The following is a 24,020-nucleotide window of genomic DNA, read 5'->3' as shown; positions in this document are numbered from 1 at the left end:
AGTGAATGGCTGCATTTGGGTGTCATGCTAAACCATGACTTATAGTGATTGGAACAAACGAGGTTTTCCTTGGCCCACTCCCCTGTGGTGCTGCTATGCTGGCCAAGGAGATCAAAAGCTTCTGCTTCCATTTTTCTTCCTTAACCACAGATTGGTGCTATGTCCAAATGCCCAAACTGTGGTTCATTTTAACTATGGTTTGTTGAAGCAACCCTGCTTCATGCCCATGGACTGAAATTTAAACCATAGTTCACATGAAACAGAGATTGGTCCAGGCCATAGTATATCATAGTTGATGGCTTATTGTGGACATGGAGATCACTCCTGCTGTGCTCCCTGCAATAAACTATAATCCATGGCTTAGTGCTACATCTGAACCAGGGATTGTGGCTTGTTCATGAATACAAACCTTGGCTTGAGCAAAGTGAGAGCCATCTACACCTTCACGGCAAGCCATTAACTATGGTTTACCACAACCTGTGAATGCAGCCTGTCAGCCTTGCATGAAATAAGAAGCTGAGGTTAATAAAGAATGAAAGTGAAAGCTTTGGATCACCTCCTCATAACAGCACTGCAGGAAAGGGGGGGGGGGGTGAGCTTGTGATTTGCCTAGGCTTATTCTCTTAATGATAAACAGTAGCCTTCCCCAGCCTAGTAGCCTGAAGCATGCGGAAGGCGCAACTCTCACCCTCGCTAGCCATGCTGCCTGTGGGAAGTGCAGTAGAGGTCTGGAGGAAGTACAGTGGTACCTCTGGTTGCGAACAAAATCCGTTCCGGAGGCGCGTTCACAACATGAGCAGAACGCAACCAGCATCTGCATGTGCGCGGGTCGCGATTCGCCGCTTCTGAGAATGTGTGTGATGTCATTTTGTGCATCTGCACATGCGCGAGCAGTGAAACCCGGAAGTAACCCATTCCAGTACTTCTGGGTCGTTGCGGCACGCAACCTGAAAACGCTCAACCTGAAGCAAACATAACATGAGGTATGACTGTATAATAGGGTGGAGGGAAGCAAATGCTGCACAGCACGCTATTGGTTGTGCTGCATGCTGGACCCTCCCCTAACTGAGGGTACAGTGAGTGCTCTGTCATCCAGTCCTTGAACCTGCAGGTGCTGTTGGTTTGTTTCAAATAAAATCTCCTCCATCCACAATGACTGTGGATGAGGATGCTGATCTGACTTGTGTAAGTGAAACCTGGGCAGATGAGCAGCAAGGAGTTGGGTTTTCCCCAGCAGGGTATTTTTTGCCAACCTGGGTATTCAGGGCAGCATGAGGGTTTTTTTTTTGGGGGGGGGTCCTGTAATTCTTTCTAGGCCTACCACATGACCAAATTCAAGTAGAGGACACGTTAGGAGGCTGCTGGTATACTGCCCAGTTGTCTTCCTGCTTGAGCTGACATAGGCAGTCTCTATACCGTGAACCACTGAGATGTTGGTCATGGGGGACTTCAATATTCATGCTGGATCTGGGGCAGCTGAGTACTTCATGCCTATCATGACAAAGATGGGGCCTTCTGAACATGCATTGGTCCAATGCTTACAGCTGGACATGCTCTGGACAGACAGAAAGAGGGTTATCTGAGAGTGGAGGCTATTATCAACATTCCCTTTTCATGATCAAGTCACCCCCTGGTGAAATTCAGGCTGTCACTGTCCTTTTCTCTATGTGGAAGAAGGGTATCAGTTAGGATGGCCCACTCTGACAGAAAGATGCCAACAACTACTACTACTACTTCCAGAGGTTGAGTCAAACAGATTCCCAAACAGTTGGGGCTCCTACCTCCCCAGCTGATAGGACTGATGCTCCTGTCTAAGTCCCATGGAGTGGAGAGGTGACCAGGATCACTCCTACTTGATAAAGCCCAGATAGCTCTGTGGTACGCCAGGGAGTAGAGGGTGCTCAAGCAGGTTGGGAGATGGCTTGAATGTGTGGAGGAAAACTCCAGACAAATGCAACTGAACTAGTATTCATTTATTATTGAGTCTGCTTAGTAGCAGTGAAGGAGGCAAAGAGTGTTTCTTTGCTTCTTCCATTGCATCCTTTATATGCTGTCCAGCGGAGCTATTTTGTTGCATTTAACAAATTGGCCTAAATGAGTTTTTGGAACCCACAGCATCCTGCTATATCTTGTTTGCAAGACATTTTAAGGATAAAATTGTATCTGCCAGGACTTGGACTCCACTATTGTAGCAGGTCAGTCTCAAGAGGTACCCAGAGTACGGTCTGGGCCAGTTTTGTTGGACGAATTCTAGCTGACATGGCTTGAGGTTGTGGACAATGTGTTGGTGGATCAATTGACTTCTTGCTCTTGCCCCTCAAAGCTGGTAAAATCTATGGGGCTTGTTAGGCAGGGAGGGGAGGGATTAATGCCTCGTTGCAATATGGAGCATTCCCAGGCAACCTGAGATAGGTGGTCTGAAGAAGTGTGCATGCACACGAAAGCTCATACCAAGAACTAACTTAGTTGGTCTTTAAGGTGCTACTGGAAGGAATTTTTTTTTGTTTTGACTATGGCAGACCAACACGGCTACCTATCTGTAACTGAGATAGGTGGTGTTAAGGTCACTCCTGGTCAATATTCCCTGGACCCAAACGATATGGACAAAATAGAAGAGTCACTCCTGTCCCTTTCTTGGGCAAGGTTCTCAAGTGTGCAGTCAATAACCAGCAAAAGACAATCTTGGATGGGACTGATTTTCTGGACCATTCTTATTGGAGTTTGTTCCTGCTCTTGGAAGAAAAACTGCCAATATGATGACCTACGTTGGGAGAGATGGGAATGTCACCCTGTTGATTGTCCTCTCAGTGGCTTTTGATACCATCCATCTTGCTATCCTTTTAGAGTTAAAAATGGGTGGTGCTGCCTTGTTGTGGTACCAGTTGTAGCTGTATGGTTAGCTCCAGAAGGTGGTGTCTTTGGGGGGGGGCGGGAATTGTTTGGTCCCATGGAATCTCCAATGCAGGTTTCTGCAATGTTCAGTTTTATCCCCCATGCTATTCTACATCATGCTGCTGAGTGGAGACATTCAGAGTTTGGGAGTGTGTCATCAGTACTCCAATCCAGTTAAGGCAGAGACACTGTTAGTAGTCTGTACAGGGTGTGTGTGTAACCTGTTAGGATGGGATCACACCTCTCCTAAAGGAGTAGGTACTCAGCTTGGGGGTACTATTGGATCCATCAATGTCACTGCAGACACAAGTGGCTTGCATGGTGCAGAGCACCATCCCTCTGCCCTGTCAGGTGGCGCAGCTGCAACCCCATCTGGATTAGGATAGCCTGGCTTTGGTGGTCTATGATCTAATAACCTCTAGTTAGATTATTGCATTATATGTTGAGCGGCCTTTGAAGATAGTTTAGAAACTGATGCTTCTGCAAAATAATTGACTACGACCAGCTAGCCCAATGGGGAAGGGTGCTAACAAGCCAAGAGAGGAGGTTGGAAGAACCAGAAGATGACCCCTGACCTGTCACAGAGAACTTGGCACTGCCTCTGCCATTGCAGCAGACCCACACCCCTGAAAGAAACATGTTCCTTGAAGTGCACCAGTCTCTTAGAGAGTATTACGAGTGTGCTGTGTCTCGCCTTTAAGGGGGGGAGGGCACGACCAGTTGTAATGTCTTCTTCAAAGCTACTTTCTGTCTTGGACCCATGATGTCATTCTTTAACTCTTTAACTATACAATCTGTTAACGTAGCCTGACCTGTACCATTGCAAGCCTTGAATGAAGCTTATTTTTTTCCCCTCACACATAAGCATTTGAGTGGGAGCCTGGACCATCTTTCCACCTATGAGCCTACCTAGACCCTATGACAATAATCTCAGGTCCTTCTTAGGGTACCACCTCCAAAAGAGGTTTGCAGTGAGAGAACAGGCCTTTTCAGTGGTAGCTGGCCCCCAACCCTGTAATCTGCAGAATGCTTTCCTGTCACCAACACTGTTATTTTTATGGCACTAGGGGAAGACGTTCTTATTCTCCCATGTATTTAAGCACTGATACTGTGTTGGGTCTTTTTGTGTTTTTCTAGTAGAAATTGGTGCTTACCCTGCTGCTGAGTGGGGAAGAGTGGTTTTGTATTCTGACTTATTTTTGTGAGTGAATGCTTCAGTGTATTTTTTAAATACAGTATTTTCTATGGGTTTCTTCAGAACTTCTTTGCAGGAAGCAAAATGCAAATAAGTAAGTAAGTAAATGATAAAAAACATCTGCTTGGCACAGGGCTGGGAAAGACTTGTTTATCATGACATACAAATGCAGCCAGCAAGTGGTATAGGACAGGACACAGAATGGATGCAACCTTTTGTCCTAGAAACCAAAAATTGCCACGTCTGAGAACAGATAATTCAATTTATTCCACAAAAAGAGCAGCAGCTCAAGGCACACCAAAGCACCACCCTGCTACTTCCATTTATAACTTTGCTTGAACCAAACAAATTTTAAATGAAAATAGTCACATTAGCATTAACATAAAAACATTAGTAAACACTTTTTGTATGGCTGTGAGATTTTGTGTGATAGGGTTAAATTGGGGGAGGATAGTTGGGGATTTTTAATGGTAGTTTAGTCTGAAATTTATTCTGTTTTAACTCCTTGATTTTTAAATTCTTATTAAATGAATTTTAATTTTTTTATTAAAATGGTGCCAACTTTATTTTAGAAACGTACAAATACATGTCAAAAAAGTAGGGGGAATAAAAAAAGAATCAATAAAACTAACATGGGAAACTGCCAGGCTATCTGTCCACACAAGCCAGTATTGAGAGACTGACTGGAGCTCTCCAGGGTTTCAGTCAGAGAAGGATCTTTCTCCTTCACTTGCTATCTAATCCTTTTAACTGAATATGCTGGGGACTGAACCTGGGACCTTCTGCATGCAAAGGTATGCGCTCTACAAGTAAGGTATGGCCACTTCCTTGAGGACTGCTTCCTTCGAGCTGAAATCTAAATAAATACGTATAGTTATGTATTTCACTTCTCCAACTCTGCTCCCTTCTACATGGGAAGACAGCCATTCTACTTGAACAATAGCTTGTGAAAAGTCACCTGTGATGGAACTGATATGGCTCAGAAAGTCAAAGGTTATTGGGCACCCCACTGCTGGTGCAAATAACAGAATTCTGAATTACGCAGAGCTCTTCCAAAAGGTAGCGATTAAAAGCTCTTGCTCGCTGAAGAATTTTGTGCTGCGCAGAAGCTTGCTTCCCTCAAAGTAACATCATAATAATAAACATTGCCATAACTATTTTATCTCTCTAGAAATGGTAATGTTTGTGTTCAGAACCCTTGATTTCAGGCAACTATGCCCCCTTGATGGTTCAAGGCACAGACCATCTCTAAGCAGCTGCAGCAAGCTGAGCTAAATAGCTGGCATCTCTTGAGCTATTCTAGCATACATGCTGCATTTTTCTGTGCTGTAAAGTCTAAGCAGTGGAAAGACAAACTGGGCCTTGTTCAGACCACCACGTAGCTGAGCTTCAATACATTTCCACCAGCATTTTGTCTTCAAATTTCCCACAGGATATAAGGATGAAAAGCACTTCTATCATCTTTGAACAGGAGCACAATCAAATTTTAACTCATAAGCTAACTAACCCCACAACATGTAAGCTTATAAAAAATATTTCTACGCTCACTAGAAGGAAGGTGTGGTGGCGGGAAACTATAATAAAAATAATGGCATTAGGGTGACAAGTTTTGCAAGGATCTAATTTTAAAGCGACCACCTCTGCATACAGAGCACAATGTTAGAAATAATAATTTTGAGAGTTTGAGCAGGTTGCTTGAAATCAGGGGTGGGGAACCTGTGGGGCTCCAAGGCGTTTTTCCACTATAACTCCCACTGCTCACATTGGGTGGGACTAATGCAAGTTCAGGCCCAACGACACCAGGGCTGCAGATTCTCCATCCCTGATTTAAACTCTCATGAGGACAAGCAGACGAGGCGGCAAATGGTGGTGCCTTTTGCCTAGAATGAAAGGGCTGCTCCGAACACACCAGAATTCCCACATGAAAAACACTTCCATGTGTGAAACAGCATACAATGCACACATAGATCATCACATGTGACATAAACACAATACACATGTAGCCTGGGAAGCAGTGGCATGCGTTGTGTACTGTTTCTTTGATAAAAATTTCCCATGTACAGAAGTTATCATGTCTAAAGCAGTCCTTTAGGGCATTTAGCAACCTGGCTTAACTGTCGGCTTGTGTACATATACTTGACCTGAACATATTAACATGCTGGGCATGCAACCTCACACCGTTTAAAAATCTGAGCTCTGACTGTAGAATCCTGCAGATACATTTTGTGCAACCTGAAAGCTCATACCCAACATTTTAATCATCTGGGGGCAGGGGGTGCTCACATAGTTCTTCTCAAACTTCCCAATAACCAGGGAAAGTTGAAAGTGGAGGCAAAAGAAGATGACAGAACAGGGTTAGGGGATAGGAAGATAGCGCCTGTCCTACCATTAGGCAGACTAAGGCAGCCAACCTAGGCAACTGCTTCTAGGTATCAGGAAAGGGCAAAGAATTGCTAATTATTTTGTTTGTTGCAATTTCACTGCTAGAGGGAGAAACAATTTTGGGGATTTCTTCCTCGAGTGCTAAGGCAGCTACATCGTTCTTGAGTACTATGCATCAAGATCCAGTGTGGTTAGGGAGAAGAGACATCATCTGCTGCTCTGCCTTGGGCAGCAGAATAACTTAGGTTAGCCCTGGGAGGGTGAGATGAAACAAAGTGATGTGTTTCAACGGTGTACATACACGACCCCTCTTCTTTTGAGGGAGAAAGTTCCCCTTATTCCTCATACAAACTCTTGCCCCAAGAGAAGAGGGGGGATTAGTGTGTGTGAGGCACCCACCTAGGGCACCCCACCCCTGTGCAGCCCAGCTATCAATACTGAAGAGAAAAACAAAGGGTCCCTTGCCAAAGGCCCAACTAGTGCAGCTGCCTGTTCTCGCAGCAGCTAACCAGAAGGACTCCCCAATTTGCAAGCAGGACACAGGAGCACAGCAGCACTCGCCCAGCTCACCACCAGCAACCCATCAGCCCCCAGTGACCACGACCCGTAGGGCAGCCTTGTTCCCGAGAGGGACTGCTGGTGGGGAGCCCAGCCTGTGTGTGCATTGGGGGCGGGGGGCTTCTCTCTTTCTCCCGACCCCACGGACTACCAATACTTTTTTGAAGGGGGAGGGAGAGGGAAATGACATCAAAAACAATAACTCCCCGCGTGTCCCCCCCTCAAATAATCGACATTCACTTTTCTTCCCTTTGGGGTCTGAGTGGGGGGAGGGGTGATGACCCACACTGAATGGAAGCCCACTCCCCGCACAGCAGCCGGGGGGGGCGGCGGGAACAAACACTGCATGGGAGTGGGAAGTGGAGGGTCGCCCTTCTTCGCCGCCCCCCTCCCGCTGGGAACGGGCCACGCCCCCTCCCCCCAATTTCACCCCCTCGGCCCGCGGGGTGAGAGGGCAGAAGGGGGGCGGGGCCGCCTTCCGCCTCACAGCCGCCGCTGGGCCCCCGCCCTCCCGGGCCCCCTACCTGCAGGAGGGCCCGGGATCTCCTCACACCCCCTCAGGGGCGCACCCCGGAGCAGCCCAGCGGCGGCGGCGGCGACGGCGCCTCCTCATCGCGGTGACAGCCGGGAGCCCCGCCCAGATCGGGCCCGGCCCACCTCTCGCGAGCGTTCGCCTGGCAGCCGCGGCCCCGCCCACCTCCACTCAAAAGTCACGTGGACGGAGGCGCGCTTGCTGGGCACGGAGAGAGCGAGCGAGCATAGGAAGAAGCGTCAGAAGGGCATACCACAGAGATGAAGCGCCCAGATGGGACCGGTAGCGACGATAGATACCGCGCAGCGACGACCGCTCCCCGCTCCTCGTTCCAGCCCGCCAGCCGCTTTGCAACGCGCGTGCGCCCTGCGCAGAAGTGAGGCCGACTGGCGGAAGAGGCGACGTGCGCCGCGGCAGCGCTTCCTGTAATTCGGTCACGTTCGCACAGTCACAGAACGATAGAGCGTTAAAGGGACCCCCGAGGGTCATCTAGCCCACCCCTGCACTTCACCGCACTAGAAAAATTCGGTCGTGGCTGGTTTTACTTTTCTTTGCTACTCATTTTGTAACGATACAGTACAATCCTCGTAGGAGTCTTGTGGGGATTAAGCGAGGAAGAGGAGAACCATGTATTATTCTACCTTGAGTTCATCGGAGAATAGAAAGAAACGAATAAATTTAGTAATATTTATCATTTCTGTCATACAGCTTTGCTTTTCATCCGTTGTTACAATTGTTCTCCCTGTGTTACATAAAATAAAAAATGAAACGGGGGCAAAAGCTTTATGAAGAAAATAAGTATAATACTGTATTCCCTCGCCACCCTGTCGTTTTTAAAAGATAAAAGTATTGACAGGCGCCTCCTGCTCATCCTTCAGTGTTTCTCCCCATACATTTGGAGCTCGATTCTGTTCGGAGTGGCAATATAGAAATGAAGAGGGAGAAGATTTGGGGAACACCCGCATCATACATTTAAAGCACATGACCCCCCCCCAAAAAAATATAATAATCCTGGGGACAGTAGTATGCTAAGATGCCTGAAAACCGTAGCTTCTGTGAGGGTAAAACTACAGTTCCCAGGTTTAGGGAGGGAGGGAGTTGTGAGCTTTAAATGGTGCAGATCAGCCTCTGTATTTAAAGCAGGTGGGGAGGAGTGGGAGAAATAAAAGAGGGTAACCCCTGAGGCCCTGAAGTTGGAAGGGTTCATACAATAATAATAATAATAATAATTTTTATTTATACCCCGTCCTCCCCGGCTAACACCGGGCTTAGAGAAGCTAACATCAAATGTATAACACATTCATATATCACAATCAGATTGTCACACTGGATATTTAGTAAAAGCTTAAGATTTCTCTTCACGCTAGTGATTGATTTCTAGTAAGACAGCATACTGTTGAAAGGATATACAGTGGTACCTCTGGTTGCGAATAGGATCCGTTCCGGAGGCCTGTTCGCAACATGAAAGGAACGCAACCCGTGTGCGCACGTGCGGATTGCAATTCGCCGCTTCTGCGCATGCACGTGACGTTATTTTGCGTGTCTGCGCATGCGCGAGCGGCGAAACCCGGAGGTAACCCTTTCCGGTACTTCTGGGTCACTGCGGGACGCAACCTGAAAAAACATATCATGAAGCAAACGTAACGAGAGCTATGACTGTATATTGAGAGCTACTTGAGTGTTTTGTAGGATCAAGTCCCTACTTTCACTTTTGTTATTTTTGCTAGTAGTAGTCTCTTGGTTGTCAGATCCAGAACCTGTTACACCCCTGTGCACAATGGTCTTGGGGGAGTGCAACACTACGTCAGTCTCTTAAGTATTGAGGGAGCTATTTCTGGCCGCCAAAAGCACCAACTCAGCCAGGAGTGACGTTACCTTTTCTAGTCTGGTGTTAATTTCCTCCACTGTTGTTGCAGTCAGCAGACAGTGGTCCGCGAGTATTTCTGCATAGAGGGGTGCCCTCTCGGGTAGTAGTTCAAGAGATGGTTCATGGGCACTCATCTCAGCGTTCTTCCCTGGGTGGTCTCCACCCATTAAAGCGTCCCCACCTATCTAGGAATGACCTCTGGTGCTGGATTCTGGGCTCTGACAAAATCATCCAGTTAACTCTGCTGGCACTTCTGCTGTGGGCTCACTTGTGTAGATGAAGCCAATGGCTTCTTTTTCTTAGACATTTTCACAGAGATGCAGCTGCTGCTACTTTCAGCTGTAAATCAGGAAACTCGGAATCCTTCCAGGATTAGGGTGTTTGATCTCCCCTCCTGCTGATAAGTAGTTGGTAGATTGAGTTGAGCTGGAGCTAATTAAGGCTTTCTCTGGGATGTTGCCTAAAACTTTTAGCTTGAACTTTGTGATTAAAATAATTAAGAAAAAGATACCGAGCGATAAAATACTAGAATACTAGTAAAAGCTAATAAAAAGCTGATAAAACTAATAAAACCTCCTTTGGGGAGGTTCTCAGGCAGGGTGGAAGGAGAAAGAACTTGCCCATGCGAAGACCACCTGGTGAAAACCCTTACACATATCGTTCTCAAATGTAAACTATATGCTGATCTCCGTCAGCAATTTATAGATCAACTCTGTATCCCCAAATGGAAACCAGAGTCAGAGGCCATACATTTTCTTTTACTGGGGAATGATCAGGAGCTAGTGGCTAAATATCTCTATTTGGTTTTTTGTCTTCAAAATACACTGCAAACATCTGATCTCCCTGGAGACCAAGAGATGTGACGATAGACTGCTCTGCCTCCTTCCTTTTAGCGAATATTTTGTGCCACTGGGGAAGTGGTAAGTCTGTATTTATTTGTTTTGGATGTTTGTATGTGATGCCAATAAAAGGTTTGATAATGATGATGATGACATTAATATAAAAACAGACAATCAGTTTAAAATACATCCTAAAATCAGAACAGGATCAGAATAAAATCCAATCAGATGGCAACTCGCAGATTAGGGTTGGGGACCTTAAATGCTCACCAGGCCCAACTGTTTGTGCTGAACTTATATGAGCCTGTAATGGTCTGGAGGCAACAGCCTCGATCTGAAATACAGTGGGACCTTGGGATGTGAACAGGATTCGTTCCGGAGCCCCGTTCGTATCCTGAAAGGAACATAAGATGTGACGGTGCGTCTGCGCGTGCGCGGGTCGCATTTTGCCGCTTCCGCACATGTGTGTGATGTCATTTTGAGTGTCTGCGCATGCGTGAGCGGTGAAACCTGGAAGTAACGCGCTCCGTTACTTCCGGGTTGCCGCAGAGCGCAACCCAAAAGCGCTCAACCTGAAGCACATTCAACCTGAGGTATAACTGTACTGTGGTTTTTTTTTTAATTGTCTTCTTAGGGACCTGAATGGATTTGGATACAGCATTATGTGAATAGGAAGAAAAAATATAATTAAAAGGAGCATAACTGTTCACTAAGTGCTGTTGAAAATTAATTTATGGTGCTCATACATTTATGAGAAGCAAAATTTTAACACAACACTCATGGCGATTCTTCATATGTAAGTCAAACTGGGATTTGCTTCTTAGCAAGTGCATTTAGGGTTTCAGCTGTAAACTCCCAAGTCTTTTTTTTTTTCTTAAGGGATTGGTGGGTTGAAAGGTCAATATTTATTGAAATGTGAAGCTTATAGATCAGGAGGCACAACTTAAAAAAGCAACATCAAGGAACTTCTAACCAGTTAAGGAAACTGGTTTGATTTGTGCAAAAAGGCCTCTCTTCTCTGTGCAAAACTATGTGTTCCAGAAGAGTTCAGCATGGTTTGCAATCCTTTCAGTTCATTGGAGAGCATCAGAAATATGTCCTTCAGCTGTGGGAAAACTTTATTTTCACTACAAGTCATTTGGAGGGGGATTGCAAATGCAAGTCAGCTGGCAAGTCAGCCAAGAAAACAGGATATCAAAGCTGCCATTCCCATAATTATGCCCTGAAGACAAAGCAGGCAATGAGTGACAATTTGTAAAAATTAGCACTTAACACAACTCTTTTACAATGGGCTGGAGAGAGGAAGATTAGCCTTTAAACAGGCAGTAGGACACCACTCAAATACAGACTTTTCTGTTAAGCTAGAGCTTGTAGCTTATTATTAGCATACCAAAAAATTGACATCCAAATTTACAAAAAGCCAAAACCAGCAGATCATATAACACAGAAAGCCTAGGTCAGTTTAAGGCTGTGAACACACATTATGGGATGCAGGTGGCGCTGTGGGTTAAATCACAGAGCCCAGGGCTTGCTGATCAGAAGTTTTGGTGGTTAGAATCCCCATGTGCTTGGTCCCTGCTCCGTTGCTCAGTCCCTGCTCCTGCCAACCTAGCAGTTCGACGGCTCCCTCGGCAAATAAAGCGAGATGAGCACCGCAACCCCAGAGTCGGTCACGACTGGACCTAACGGTCAGGGGTCCCTTTACCTTTACACACATTTTATTTTGCATTTCCAGTGTGCTCCTACTGCTGGTTTGGGAAGCAGTGCATCGTTCTATTTCTTACAAAGTGCTGTGTTTTGATGCATTTCCCCACAAACCAGCTTCAACCCAAATTGAGAAAAAATAACAACTTGTATATGTTATAAGCTGGTAATGTGCACACAGCCTCTGTTACTATATAAACTGTGTGTATACTATATTTTGTCAGGATAGATGGAGCCGACTAGAAACAAAGGTTGTGGCAAACTTTTACAACAATAGGGGGGAAAGGACATGGCACTTAATGATGCCAAAATCGGCAAGGTGCTACACGACATGATCAAGGCCAGTGCCTCTGCAAGAACTTCCATCATTCAACTTGACCAGTAACAGCAGCCATTGCATCAGATTCCTGTTGGATAAAGCATCGAGGACCCCACAGCAAAGCTATGCACCATACCAAAGCAAAACCTGCCTCAAAATAGAACCAGGTTGGCTGGAAACTTGGGGCATTGTTAGATAATGTACCATAGCGCAAAAACGTGGTTTCAAACCGTGGATCCTCAGGGTTTTTGCATTGGCCCACCTCTAACTCACTGTCGAATCACACATCATGGCCATAGGCACAGCCTGCACACACAATAAACACGGATCCACAGCTTCCTGGCAACACTGTGGGCGAAAAACATGGTTTCGAAGCACGCATCCTCATGGATCCTCTGGGTTCTGGCATTGGGCCACCCCAAACTAACAATCAAATCACACATTGTGTCCATGGGCACATCCTGCACCAAAAAAAACACACGGTTCCACGGCTTCCTGGCAACTATACTGTACTGAAAAGACTCAGTGGCCAGACCTCTCACACCTCATATGAGGCCTCTCATAAAATTAAGATTGTGGGTGACTTGGGTCCCACCAGCACTATGTTTTGCAGCACACTCAAGCGCCCTGTAAGGAGGGCAAAAAAATTCTTATAGGAAGTCAGGCCATGGGTTCATCCATCTCAATACTGTCTACACTGACTGGCAGCAGCTGTAAAGGATTTCAGCTCTCCCTGGAGATACCATCGGGAATAGAACCTGGGACCTTCTGCATGCAAGTCAGAAGATCTACCCCTGATGTAGCCCACTGTACTTCCCCTAAAATGGGGGGGGGGGTGTTTCCCTCCACACCCAGAATCACTATTTAACAACATCCTCACTGGCTGCAAACACCAGGTGCTCCCAACATGCGATAGCCCACCAGGTCTAGGGGGAAGAGAGGGAACTTAAGCTGTAGATACTTTCGTTTTTATGACACAACATACAAAGGTAAGCCAGAGTAACAAATGGTCTAAAGAAACAACACTGCCATAAATTTCTAGTCTTTTTCACCACCATCCTTAAATACCAGATTTCTGAGGCCTATTTTCATCTAAGAATTAAAAAGCACTTAGGAAATCCACAAGAAAATGAATATATCATATAGAGATAACCTAACCTGTTCACTGAGCGGAACGTGCCGGCACCAACGCACACCAAACCAGCCCACATGTTTCAGCCAGAAGGAGGAGAGAAAAATCTTCAGCTGAAACTGATCTGGTTACAATCACACTCTGAAGCCCTGGGCATCTGATTGGTCCTCCTGACTGCCACTGGCCTCCCCAGTTAAAAGTTCTAGCTTCTAAGGCAAACATTAAGCTGTAACCTTCTTTTAAGAAACAACAAAAAATAAAGCGTGAAAGTGGTGTCTCTGCTCCATGCAAACACAAAATCCAACAGCATTAGTTGCAGCTGCACAGTTTTCCTGCCATGAGAGAAATCAGTAACAACCCATTAAATATTTAATTCACAGTTGCCTCCACTAAAACACCAGCGGTCCAAGACTTAATTTTTCTTTCAAGATTTAGGCTCAAGTCGTCTTGCAAAAAGTACAACTACTAGTAATAATAATAATAGCAATAGTAATTAATAATAATAATAACATCATAGCCACCAGCAGCAACCTAAAAAACTAAGTGCTGTGCAAAAGTAAAATAAGTCTCCTAAAGTTATTTTCTTCACCCCACACATCTGTTCATCTGTTGACAACTCACCCCCCCACCCCCGGAAAGGAATGGGGGGGAGATGAATTTTGTTCCATTTCCTATTTGTGTATAGGATGTTCTCATCTCGGATAGGCAACTGGTTCTCCAACAAGCCTCCATGAACATCACCAGCGGAAATGTTGTGCTACATCTAAACACCCATCTTGCAGGGTTGAGATCCAAAAGAGAGGTTGACCTCTATACTTGCAAAGGAGCTGACCTTACTGCACACTAGAGATGCAGTATTACAGTATTTTAATATATATTTTTTGGAAGCTTCCCAGAGTGGCTGGGGAAGCCCAGCCAGATGGGCAGGGTATAAATAATAAATTATTATTATTATAGAGATGGAGAACTCCTTTGGCTCAGTGGGCCAGATCTTTACCTCCCCCCGCTGTGCATTTTGATGGCTGCTGACAGATGGTTGGGTGGTCCCACTTTTGTCAACATTTGGGGTCTACTTTGCAAAGCAGGGACGCAGGTGGCGCTGTGGGTTAAAGCCTCAGCGCCTAGGACTTGCCGATCGAAAGGTCGGCGGTTCGAATCCCTGCGGCGGGGTGCGCTCCCGCTGCTCGGTCCCAGCGCCTCCCGCTGCTCGGTCCCAGCGCCTGCCAACCTAGCAGTTCGAAAGCACCTCTGGGTGCAAGTAGATAAATAGGGACCGCTTACCAGCGGGAAGGTAAACGGCGTTTCCGTGTGCGGCTCTGGCTCGCCAGAGCAGCGATGTCATACTGGCCATGTGACCCGGAAGTGTCTTCGGACAGCGCTGGCCCCTGGCCTCTTAAGTGAGATGGGCGCACAACCCCAGAGTCTGTCAAGACTGGCCTGTACGGGCAGGGGTACCCTTGCAAAGCAGCACCTAGCAGAATTGTACCAGGCGCTCCCACCCATCCACTGACGTCAACCAGTGACTTCGGCAGATGGGCAAGTGGGCGTGGTCTGTGGGAAACAGCCTCGCAGGGTGACGTGGAAAACCCCTCACCTGGTGGGCTGGGGGTTTCCCAAACCTGCTCTACAAACCCTCTCTCCCTCCCACTAGTCGTAGTCTATTCTGACTTCCGTAATGGAGTCAAAGGTGGCTTTGTCCATGCTGTTTCTCCCGTGTACAGACGTCAGGTGCTTCTTGAGGGCAGACTTGTGCTTGAAGTCCATGTCACAGCAGTGGCACTTGTAGGGCCGGTCCCCGCTGTGGATGTTCAGGTGGTCCTGGAGGGTGCTTTTGGCTGTAAACGTCTTCAGGCAGACCATGCACTGGAAGGGACGGATGCCCATGTGCCCACGGATGTGCCTGTTCAGGTTCTTCTTCTGTGTGAATGTCTTCCCGCACTGCAGGCACAGGAACAGCTTGTGCATCTTCAGGTGGCGGAGGTAGTTCTCCAGGTGGAGAAATCCCCTGGGGCACTTGGGGCACTGGTGCCGCCACGAGTAAGCAGAGTCCCCTGGGCTCTGGAACCCGCCTGTGGCCGTTCTATTGGCTCCTTCCGGATTCTCCCTGCCAAAGTCTTGGAACTGATCCCTGGGCACTTCTGTGACCCTGCTCTCCACCGTTGAATTGATCAAAGAGTGCTGAGTCTCGGGGAAGTACAAGTTTGATTTGGAGGAGGTGCACGGCTGTGGAAACTGCTCACCTTCCTCATTAGGAGCGCTGATGGAATCCATTCGGATAATGCAGATTTCGTTGTCCTTATACCCTATCTTGACAGTTGATATCTCAGGGCTTTTAACGTTCTTTGTTTCTGATAGCAAGCTCTGCATGGGCGGCTGCTGAAGGTCCCCCTTTTCCAGTTTTATATGATCCTCTGAATTCACAGGGCTGTCTTCAGAAATCTCAATGATTTCACAGTCTTTATCAGGGCAGCCACCGCTGCATTCCAGTTCTGTCTCGGAGGAGTGGCACTTCTCAGGGCTGGCCCGGCTGCCCTCCACGGCCGCGTCAATCTCCAGGTACCTGGACAGTGCCTCCGTGCACTTTTCCACAATGTGCACCATCTGCAGGTAACTTGCAGCCGTAAGGTACTTGAGAAGCTCCTTCTTCTTCACCTCCAGAGCCCCTGTGTAGCAGGAGAGGAGCAGCTTCCGTCCAACCTCGGCACTCTGCAAGATGGTGATTCGCACCTGCTTGGACTGGGTGAGCAGGAACTGGTCCCGCATGAACGTGGAGCAAGCGGCAAAGATGACTTTGTGCCCTTGGAACTCAGTGTCGTTGATGTAGATGGAGACATCGCAAAATAGGTTCTGCTGTCTCAGCAGGTTCATCTTCTGCAGCATGGCGCCCCCCTGCTGCTCAAACTGGAAGTGCAGCACATCCGAGTCGGCCGCCATAGTGGTGATTCTGTTTGGGGAAGTGGGGTGGTGGAAACAAAAGAGAAAAGAAAGGTGCATTGCATACAAAGCTCAGCAGGTTGTTAATAATAATAATGATGATGATGATGATGATTTATTTATACCCCGCCCATCTGGCTGGTCTTCCTCAGCCACTCTGGGCGGCTTCCAGCAAAATATTAAAATACCGTAATACATCAAACATTAAAAGCTTTCCTAAACAGGGCTGAATTCAAATGTCTTCTAAAAGTCTGGTAGTTGTTTTTCTCTTTGACATCTGGTGGTAGGGCGTTCCACAGGGCGGGTGCCACCACCGAGAAGGCCCTCTGCCTGGTTCCCTGCAACTTGGCTTCTCGCAGCGAGGGAATCGCCAGAAGGCCCATGGCGCTGGACCTCAGTGTCCGGGCAGAATGACGGGGGGTGGAGATGCTTATTTGAATATCCTCCATTGCACCCCAATGACAATGGCCTAGCTTAGTGGGTCCTACAATATTTGTGACCCGAGGCAGCTGCCTCACTACCCCATAGTGGAATCCTGCCAGGAAGCTGAAGGGTGAAAGATTCATGACAAACAAAGCAAGCAACATCTTCACACAATGCAGAGTTAAAATTATGGAATTCCCTGCTGCTAGATGTCCTGGCGAAGGATGTGGGTGGTGCTGAGAAACAACCTTGTCCCTCTGTCCACCCAGTAGATCACTGCAGACTGCAGGAGAGCTTTTCCTGTAAGGTCCGAAGACCTCAGAAGCTCACTCCATAGGAATTTGGAGCAGGGCTTTTAGCGCGGCTTCCCCTGTCCTGTGGAAGCGTATTCCTGTTGAGATACAATCAATAACCCACTATGTGCCCATTCCAGAAGCAGTCAAAGACATTTTTATTTAGACATGCTTTAGTGGCTGGATAAATGGGTCTTTATCCCAAGTGCCCAACGGTTCAGCGGTTCTCAACATGTGGGTCCCCACATGTTGTTGGACTACAACTCCCATCATCCCTGAGCTCTGGCCTTGCTGGCTAGGGTGGTGGGAGTTGTAGTTCAACAACATCTCGGGACCCACAGGTTGAGAAAGGCTGGTAGGGTTTTAATCTTGTTTTAAATATATTTGCTGCTTTTGTGTTTTTGACTTTTTAAAATTTGTGTGTGTGTGTGTAAAGATCTTTGGAACAGTAGTTTAGAATGTGGTTAATTAATTCTAATAGTATTTAGAAGGCTTTAAAAGAGTGGTGGCTGACTCTCATCCCAGGGGCTTAGTAAGGCCTCCAAGCGAACGTTTCTAGAAGCAAAAACTCGCCAATTTTGGGAGTGGCAGCAAAAAGAGAAATACAGTAGAAACAGTGCTGGTAGTGGAAAGAGGAAAGGGGGGGGGGGTGTGACAGACAGTGTAGAGTGTACACACCCACCACTGGCATAAGGTCTCACAGGGGTTGGCCAATGGTGGATGCAGCCTTCAAGCAAAAAAAAAAAAAGGCTCTCATTGGCTACTAGTCATGATGTGAGAAACGAGTGGCGCTGTGGTCTAAACCACTAAGCCTCTTGGGCTTGCCGATCAGAAGGTCGGCAGTTCAAATTCGCACGATGGGGTGAGCTAGCAGTTTGAAAGCATACCAGTGCAACTAGATAAATAGGTACTGCTGCGGTGGGAAGGTAAACGGCGTTTCCGTGCACTCTGGCTTCCGCCATGGTGTCCCATTACACCAGAAGCGGTTTAGTCCTGCTGGCCACATGACCTGGAAAGCTGTCTGTGGACAAACGCCGGCTCCCTTGGCCTGAAGCAAAATGAATGCCGCACCCCGTAGTCGCCTTTGACTGGACTTAACTGTTCAGGGGTCCTTTACCTTTATTTATTTTTTACTAGTCATGATGGCTATGCACTGCCTTTAGGATCAGAGGCAACGTACCCTGGGATACCAGTCACTGAGGGTGGTCAAGAGCAGGAGAGGTCTGTTGTGTTCATGCCCTGCTGTGGGTTCAGGAAATAGGATACAGAACTAGACAGAACCCAATTGGGGCTCTTCTTATTTTACTAAATGACAAGCAGTCCTGTGGCACCCTAAAGACTAACGCATTCATAAGCTTTCGTAGACTACAGTCCATTTCATCAGATACATGAAAAATCTGTGAGACGCATGGATTGCCTACTGCAAATAAGGCTAAACCCTTTGCAACTGTTTCCAGAGGGATATTCACAACTATCTTTTGCAGAAGAATGCACAAAAGAGTACTTTGCAAAATTGCAAAATTCTAGTGGTTTTGGCTACATGTCTCTTGATTGTAAAGAAAAGAACAGAAAACCCTCAATGCACTTTACACAGAGGACAAAGGAATAAGACATAAGGGAAAACTGTGAAACAGCTCTTTTAGACATTTAGACATTTAGTCTCGTCGAAAGACAAACTCAGCAGTTCCAGAGTGTAGGTGCTGTCACACTAAAATATTTCAAATCTGGAATGGGGAATGTACAGTATTGCACTTTTAACAGCACCAGTTCTGCAGATTTAAGTATTGTTGCGGATGTATAGCGTAATATATATCTAAGATATATATCCCTCGTACCTACAGGACCGCCTCTCCCGGTCTGCCCCACAGAGGACCTTAAGGTCCATAAACAGCAACACCCTAAGGTCCTGGGCCCTAAGGAAGTCAGATTAGCCTCAGCCAGATCCAGGGCCTTTTCAACACTGGCCCCGCCTGGTGGAATGCTCTGTCTCATGAGACCAGGGCCCTGCGGGATCTGATTTCTTTCCGCAGGGCCTGTAAGACAGAGTTGTTCCACCTGGCCTTTGGCTTGGAGTCAATTGGATTCCATCCCCCTCTTTCATTTTTCCTTTCTCCTCCTGTGATGAGACTGCATTTTAATGTTTTAATGTTGTATTTTAATCTTGTTTTTAAGTTGTATTCATTCAACTTGTTTTTATTATTGGTTGTTAGCCGCCCTGAGCCCGGCCTTGGCTGGGGAGGGTGGGGTATAAATAAAATTTATTATTCTTATTCTTATTAAAGTGATCTCACAGGTAAACTAGTCCCAAACTGTTAAGGGCATTATATACTAGCAGTATATTAGTATACATTGAACTTGGCCCTGCATTATATATTTAAAACATTCAAGAAAATAGGAATATCAGCCAATAGAGATGGAGTCCTTTGATGCTTTTCATCACTCCAGGTTGCCCCCCTTTGTGCCCCCCCGAACTGATCCATCCCAAGTGCTGGTCTTTGGGATTAGTCACCATGTTTTGATTTAACCAACATCAAAGGGAAGAGCAGTTCATTTACTCCCCCACTCCTCTAAGCGGGTGTGTGTGTGCGCGCGCGCGTGTGCACACGCATGCTGGAGGTGTAAATGACTATCAGACTTTGAAGGGCTGGTATAACTGGACCAAGTTCATCAATTTTGTCTATTTAATTAAACTACATAGTTTTAGTTGATATTCCAATAAATGCACAACTCATTGTGACTGTTTTGAACTTTGCTGTGCTACGATCTTCCTTAGTGGGTCATGCAAATAGCTTCCCATAGGGTTGGGTAGGGGGCAGTGGGGGTGAGTTCACGGAACGAGGGGTGGTGGAGAACCAAATGGGTTTGGGAACCACTGGCTTAGCAACGGTGCAGCAATATTTAGGGACGCTTTTAATGTTTGATGTATTACTGTATTTTAATATTTGGTTGGAAGCTGCCCAGGGTGGCTGGGGAAGCCCAGCCAGATGGGCGGGGTATAAATAATAAATCATCCTCATCATTATCATCATCCTCATCATTATATGTGCTTCAGCAGGTGCAGCTTATTTTGCCAGGATGGGGAAGAGGAAAACAAAGCAAATCAAAACAGCATCAGCAACTCTTTAAAAATTCCCTCTTCTGCACAACAGCCCTGCTCTCTGCCTCCTGCCTGAGAGGGGCCAGGCCAACATTTCCTTCAGCGATGGAGATGCAAGCTTATTCCAGGAACTCCTTCAGGTAGGACAGCTCCCTGCTTCCTTCCAGGCATCCCTTTAAAGCCCTGGGACCTGTCAGCTGAGGTGCCTTGCGCTCTCTGCCACCTCCCCTCCCCCACACGCAACACCCCCAATTCCCTGCTCCTTGCTCACCGGTTGCTGCAGTCAGGGGTGTGGAAGAGGTCCAGACTGGATGCTTCCCAGGCAAGGGTGCAGATGGCTCAGGCGAAGGAATAAACTTCCGGCAGTCCCTCGGAGCATCACCTCTTCTCTCTCTCTAACCCGGAAAAACATCAGCAGACCCACAGCCTCCCAAAATGCATGCACCTTGTTCCTGATTGGCTGCTCCTGCAACTTTTTCAACCAGCAGGGAGGGAAGAGGTAACAAAAGGCACACACAAACACACACACACACCATCCCAGAGGACATCTGCTGACTGCAGCTCTGGATATGTAATTTTTGGCAAGCAGCGCAGAGTCTCTTTCCAATAATATAGTTCCTTCCCACATTTTCTTATGAATTTCTATCCCTTTTCATGTATTTGTATCCCATTCCCTTGTGAATATATGGGACGCGGGTGGCGCTGTGGTCTCAACCACAGAGCCTAGGACTTGCCGATCAGAAGGTTGGCGGTTTGAATCCCCGCGACGGGGTGAGCTCCCGTTGCTCGGTCCCAGCTCCTGCCAACCTAGCAGTTCGAATGCATGTCAAAGTGCAAATAGATAAATAGGTACCGCTCCGGCGGGAAGGTAAAGTGTTTCTGTGCGCTGCTCATGTCAAAGTGCAAGTAGATAAATAGGTACCACTCTGGCAGGAAGGTAAACGGCGTTTCCGTGCACTGCTCTGGTTTGCCAGAAGCGGCTTAGTCCTGCTGGCCACAGGACCCGGAAGCTGTACGCCGGCTCCCTCGGCCAGTAAAGCGAGATGAGCGCCGCAACCCCAGAGTTGGTCACGACTGGACCTAATGGTCAGGGGCCCCTTTACCTTCTGTGAATGGAACTTAAATGCACCCCCTCACCCCAAATATATGCTTACCAGTATCCAGACAGCTGCCAGTGTATTCACTATCATTTTATTGTATGTGTTCGGTTCTGTATCATTTAATCTATCTGCCTCCATGGACAGAGGCAGCAATGCTTCAAAATACAGTTGTTTTGTGGGAACCGTGGGCAGGGAGAAGACCCTTCCAGGCTTCCCACTAGCATCTGGGTAGCCAGTTAAGAACAGGATGCTGGACTTGGTGGGTTCTCTTTGGCCTGACCCAGCAGGGGTCTTTTTATGTTCAATAGTATAACTGTGGGATTCATGCTTTATTTTATTTATCTATGCCATTAATAAACTACGTAACATTAAAAAAATATATCTCTAAGCAGCATACTCAGAATGGCTTGCAACAATTTAACTAATAATACCACAATATAAAAGCTGGAAAGCTCACTGTAAGGACAGATCCTGAAACTGAAGCTCCAGTACTTTGGCCACCTCATGAGAAGAGAAGACTCCCTGGAAAAGACCCCGATGTTGGGAAAGATGGAGGGCACAAGGAGAAGGGGGTGACAGAGGACTGATTGTAGTCCCAATCATCTTCCCCCAAAATACTGTTACAGGTTTGGGGGTCAATCTGGATGATACCTGGGGAGTCCCTTGTAGGCCTGTGATCCTGAATCCATGAGGTTTGCAATCTAGTAGTAGGCAAAGCAAGTTTCTTCGTATGATAAGGGCCTTGGTTGACCAACTAAGTCCTGTTATTCACCATATCCAAAGAGGTTGCTCTGCTGCCAAAGACCAATGGCTCTGCCATTTCCACCTCATTTGCCTGGATGCTTTGGGGTTGCACTTAATGATACCAAGACAACACGGCTTCTGTAATCAGCAGGCCAGAATGGAAAACGACCTGAAGTTAAAATGTATCCTTTTTTTTTTACTTTCCAACGATTCCAAGTACTGTACCAGTTTCTGGAAACCCTAAGAGGGGAGAGGACTCTTGTGCTGCTCATGTCCTGCTTGCAGGCTTGACCACTCTGGTGACAGGATGCTGGACTAAAGGGGCCCCCTTTGGCCGGATCCTGCAAGTTCTTCTTGACATCCCAGTGCCTTTGATGAGCTGTAAACTCTGGAGAGTCTTTCAGATCTCTCTCCTATAACCTACTGACCTTTTTCTTTATTTCTAAGACGGCATTATTTTACATTTTGGACAGATGACTGTGTTTGTGCATCTTTAGAGTCTGTCTAAGCTGCCTTGAACATCGATGTCTAAACAAAAGGCAAGGTATAACTTTCAGTGAATAAGTAAGATAGACAGATAGAAAGAAGATAAAAAGGATGTATGGATTGTCTCCTCCTCTCCCCCTGCACTAGTGGTTAGCTATATTAGATTGTGAGGCTTGCGCAATGGATAGAATGCACCCCCCAAGAATTGCACTAGTATGGCATTTGCTGACTGGGTCCCCTCCACTCATTTCAGACTACAACTCCCATCTGCCTCAGGCCACACAGCTTTGCCTACATTGCCTCACTCATTTTTAGAACAGCCCCTTATTGTAGTATTATCATTCCTGTGTAACAGGCTGGGATTAAGAGGGATTTGCCAAAATTCCATCTAGAGCGTGCAGCACATGGGGTTCCCAGTACTGTTTAGGGTGACTGGCTGCTTTGTGCATTAGTGCTGGCTGGAGGAGATACGTATTTTATAGCGGTAAATGGCTGTAGTGTTTGTGTGAATGGTAGGAGTGGTATTGTGAGTGGCTCCGGTAAGAGTGTGTTTTACGTTAACTTGTATCAGGCTGGCTGCCTAGTGTCCCCCCCACCCTTCATCTCTAAGTTATATAGATGCAGATAGTGTGCATATTCTGTATGTTTGCATTTGGAGTAATCTTAAGGTAAATCACCTAAGCTTGTGATTAGTGTAATTTATGTATTTTGATTTTCCAGGAAAGCGCTGATACTGGTGAATAACAAGCCATCTGTAAATGGACTGATTAAACAAATAAGGGTCACTTGGTGTGTTTGTGGCTAAGATGAGATTCAAGCAGGCAACCTAAAAGGTCATCCATTTAGCAGCTTAACTTGCAAAGGAGCAACCAGGCTCCTGATAGTTGCTTTGCAGCCACGTATTTTTCTGTCCCGTATCTCATGTCGCCTATGTCATCAGCTGTGGGGCTGTAGTTTGTGAATTGAGGTAGAACAGCATCACGGGCCAATTTAGGAGCCCAGCTGGGTTAACTTGGCCCATGGGCCAGAGGCTCCCCACTGCTGATTTAGCCACTCCCCCCCCCCCGCTCTCTTGTAATGAATAACATTCTGCTGGGAAACTCCCCCCCCCCCCCAACCTTGCAAAGCAGCTCACAATGATCACGGATCACATTTCACATTAGGAGGTGGTGCAGTTGTTTTATTTCGAAGCCACTGTGATGACTTGGAACACACAACATTGAGTGGTCTTTTGGTCCTGCGTACAAGAGCACATTCACAGATCAAAAGCAGCCTATGTTCTCTCCAATAGGGGTATTTGCAAAGCTTTTACCCTATGCTAATTCACAAGGGGCCCATCCCACTTACACTTGCTGACATGGAGAAAAGGAGGAGGGTTCGTGATGGTTGTGGCTCCACCCACATTTCATCAAGAGCCTCCCACCCCGCAGTGGAACTCCCATAAGCCCCCATCAACATTGCCAAAGATCATGGATGAGGGGAGCTGTAGCCCAGGAACATTTGGAGGGCTACAGACATGCTGC

The 24,020-nt window shown here is 46.9% G+C and overlaps 3 protein-coding genes and 1 long non-coding RNA gene across 10 annotated transcripts in view; all 4 read right to left on the bottom strand.

Annotated features, from left to right (window-relative positions):
• Nucleotides 1-7,676, bottom strand: part of RC3H2 (ring finger and CCCH-type domains 2) — a 46,446-nt gene extending 38,770 nt beyond the window's left edge. For all 3 annotated transcript variants that reach the window (XM_081896330.1, XM_081896331.1, XM_081896332.1), the window contains exon 1: nucleotides 7,552-7,676. The gene's annotated coding sequence lies outside the window, so the exon portion shown is untranslated. The remainder of the gene's footprint in view (nucleotides 1-7,551) is intronic.
• ZBTB26 (zinc finger and BTB domain containing 26) overlaps nucleotides 1-24,020 on the bottom strand; it is a 147,206-nt gene that overhangs the window by 117,119 nt on the left and 6,067 nt on the right. The window lies entirely within an intron of this gene.
• Nucleotides 11,366-24,020, bottom strand: part of LOC309361600 — a 215,819-nt gene continuing 203,164 nt past the window's right edge. The window contains exon 2 of the long non-coding RNA XR_014164550.1: nucleotides 11,366-11,873. This is a non-coding gene — a long non-coding RNA (uncharacterized lncRNA). The remainder of the gene's footprint in view (nucleotides 11,874-24,020) is intronic.
• On the bottom strand, nucleotides 13,018-20,656 carry ZBTB6 (zinc finger and BTB domain containing 6). 2 transcript variants are annotated; one of them, XM_081896546.1, is made up of 3 exons: nucleotides 20,439-20,656; nucleotides 14,864-16,364; nucleotides 13,018-14,489 (listed from the first exon to the last, which is right to left on the bottom strand). In XM_081896546.1, the coding sequence occupies exon 2, from the start codon at nucleotides 16,352-16,354 to the stop codon at nucleotides 15,068-15,070; it is 1,287 nt and encodes a 428-aa protein (XP_081752672.1). In that variant the 5' UTR covers nucleotides 16,355-16,364; nucleotides 20,439-20,656; the 3' UTR covers nucleotides 13,018-14,489; nucleotides 14,864-15,067. The 2 variants fall into 2 exon arrangements, with proteins under 2 accessions (XP_081752672.1, XP_081752671.1); XM_081896545.1 differs by having other exon boundaries at nucleotides 13,018-14,492; nucleotides 14,876-16,364.

This window comes from Podarcis melisellensis (assembly GCF_964234715.1).
Source record: "Podarcis melisellensis genome assembly, chromosome: Z".
Classification (NCBI taxonomy): Eukaryota; Metazoa; Chordata; class Lepidosauria; order Squamata; family Lacertidae; genus Podarcis; species Podarcis melisellensis.
The sequence above is the reverse complement of the archived record's forward strand: the minus strand, read 5'-3'. Positions and strand labels throughout refer to the sequence as shown.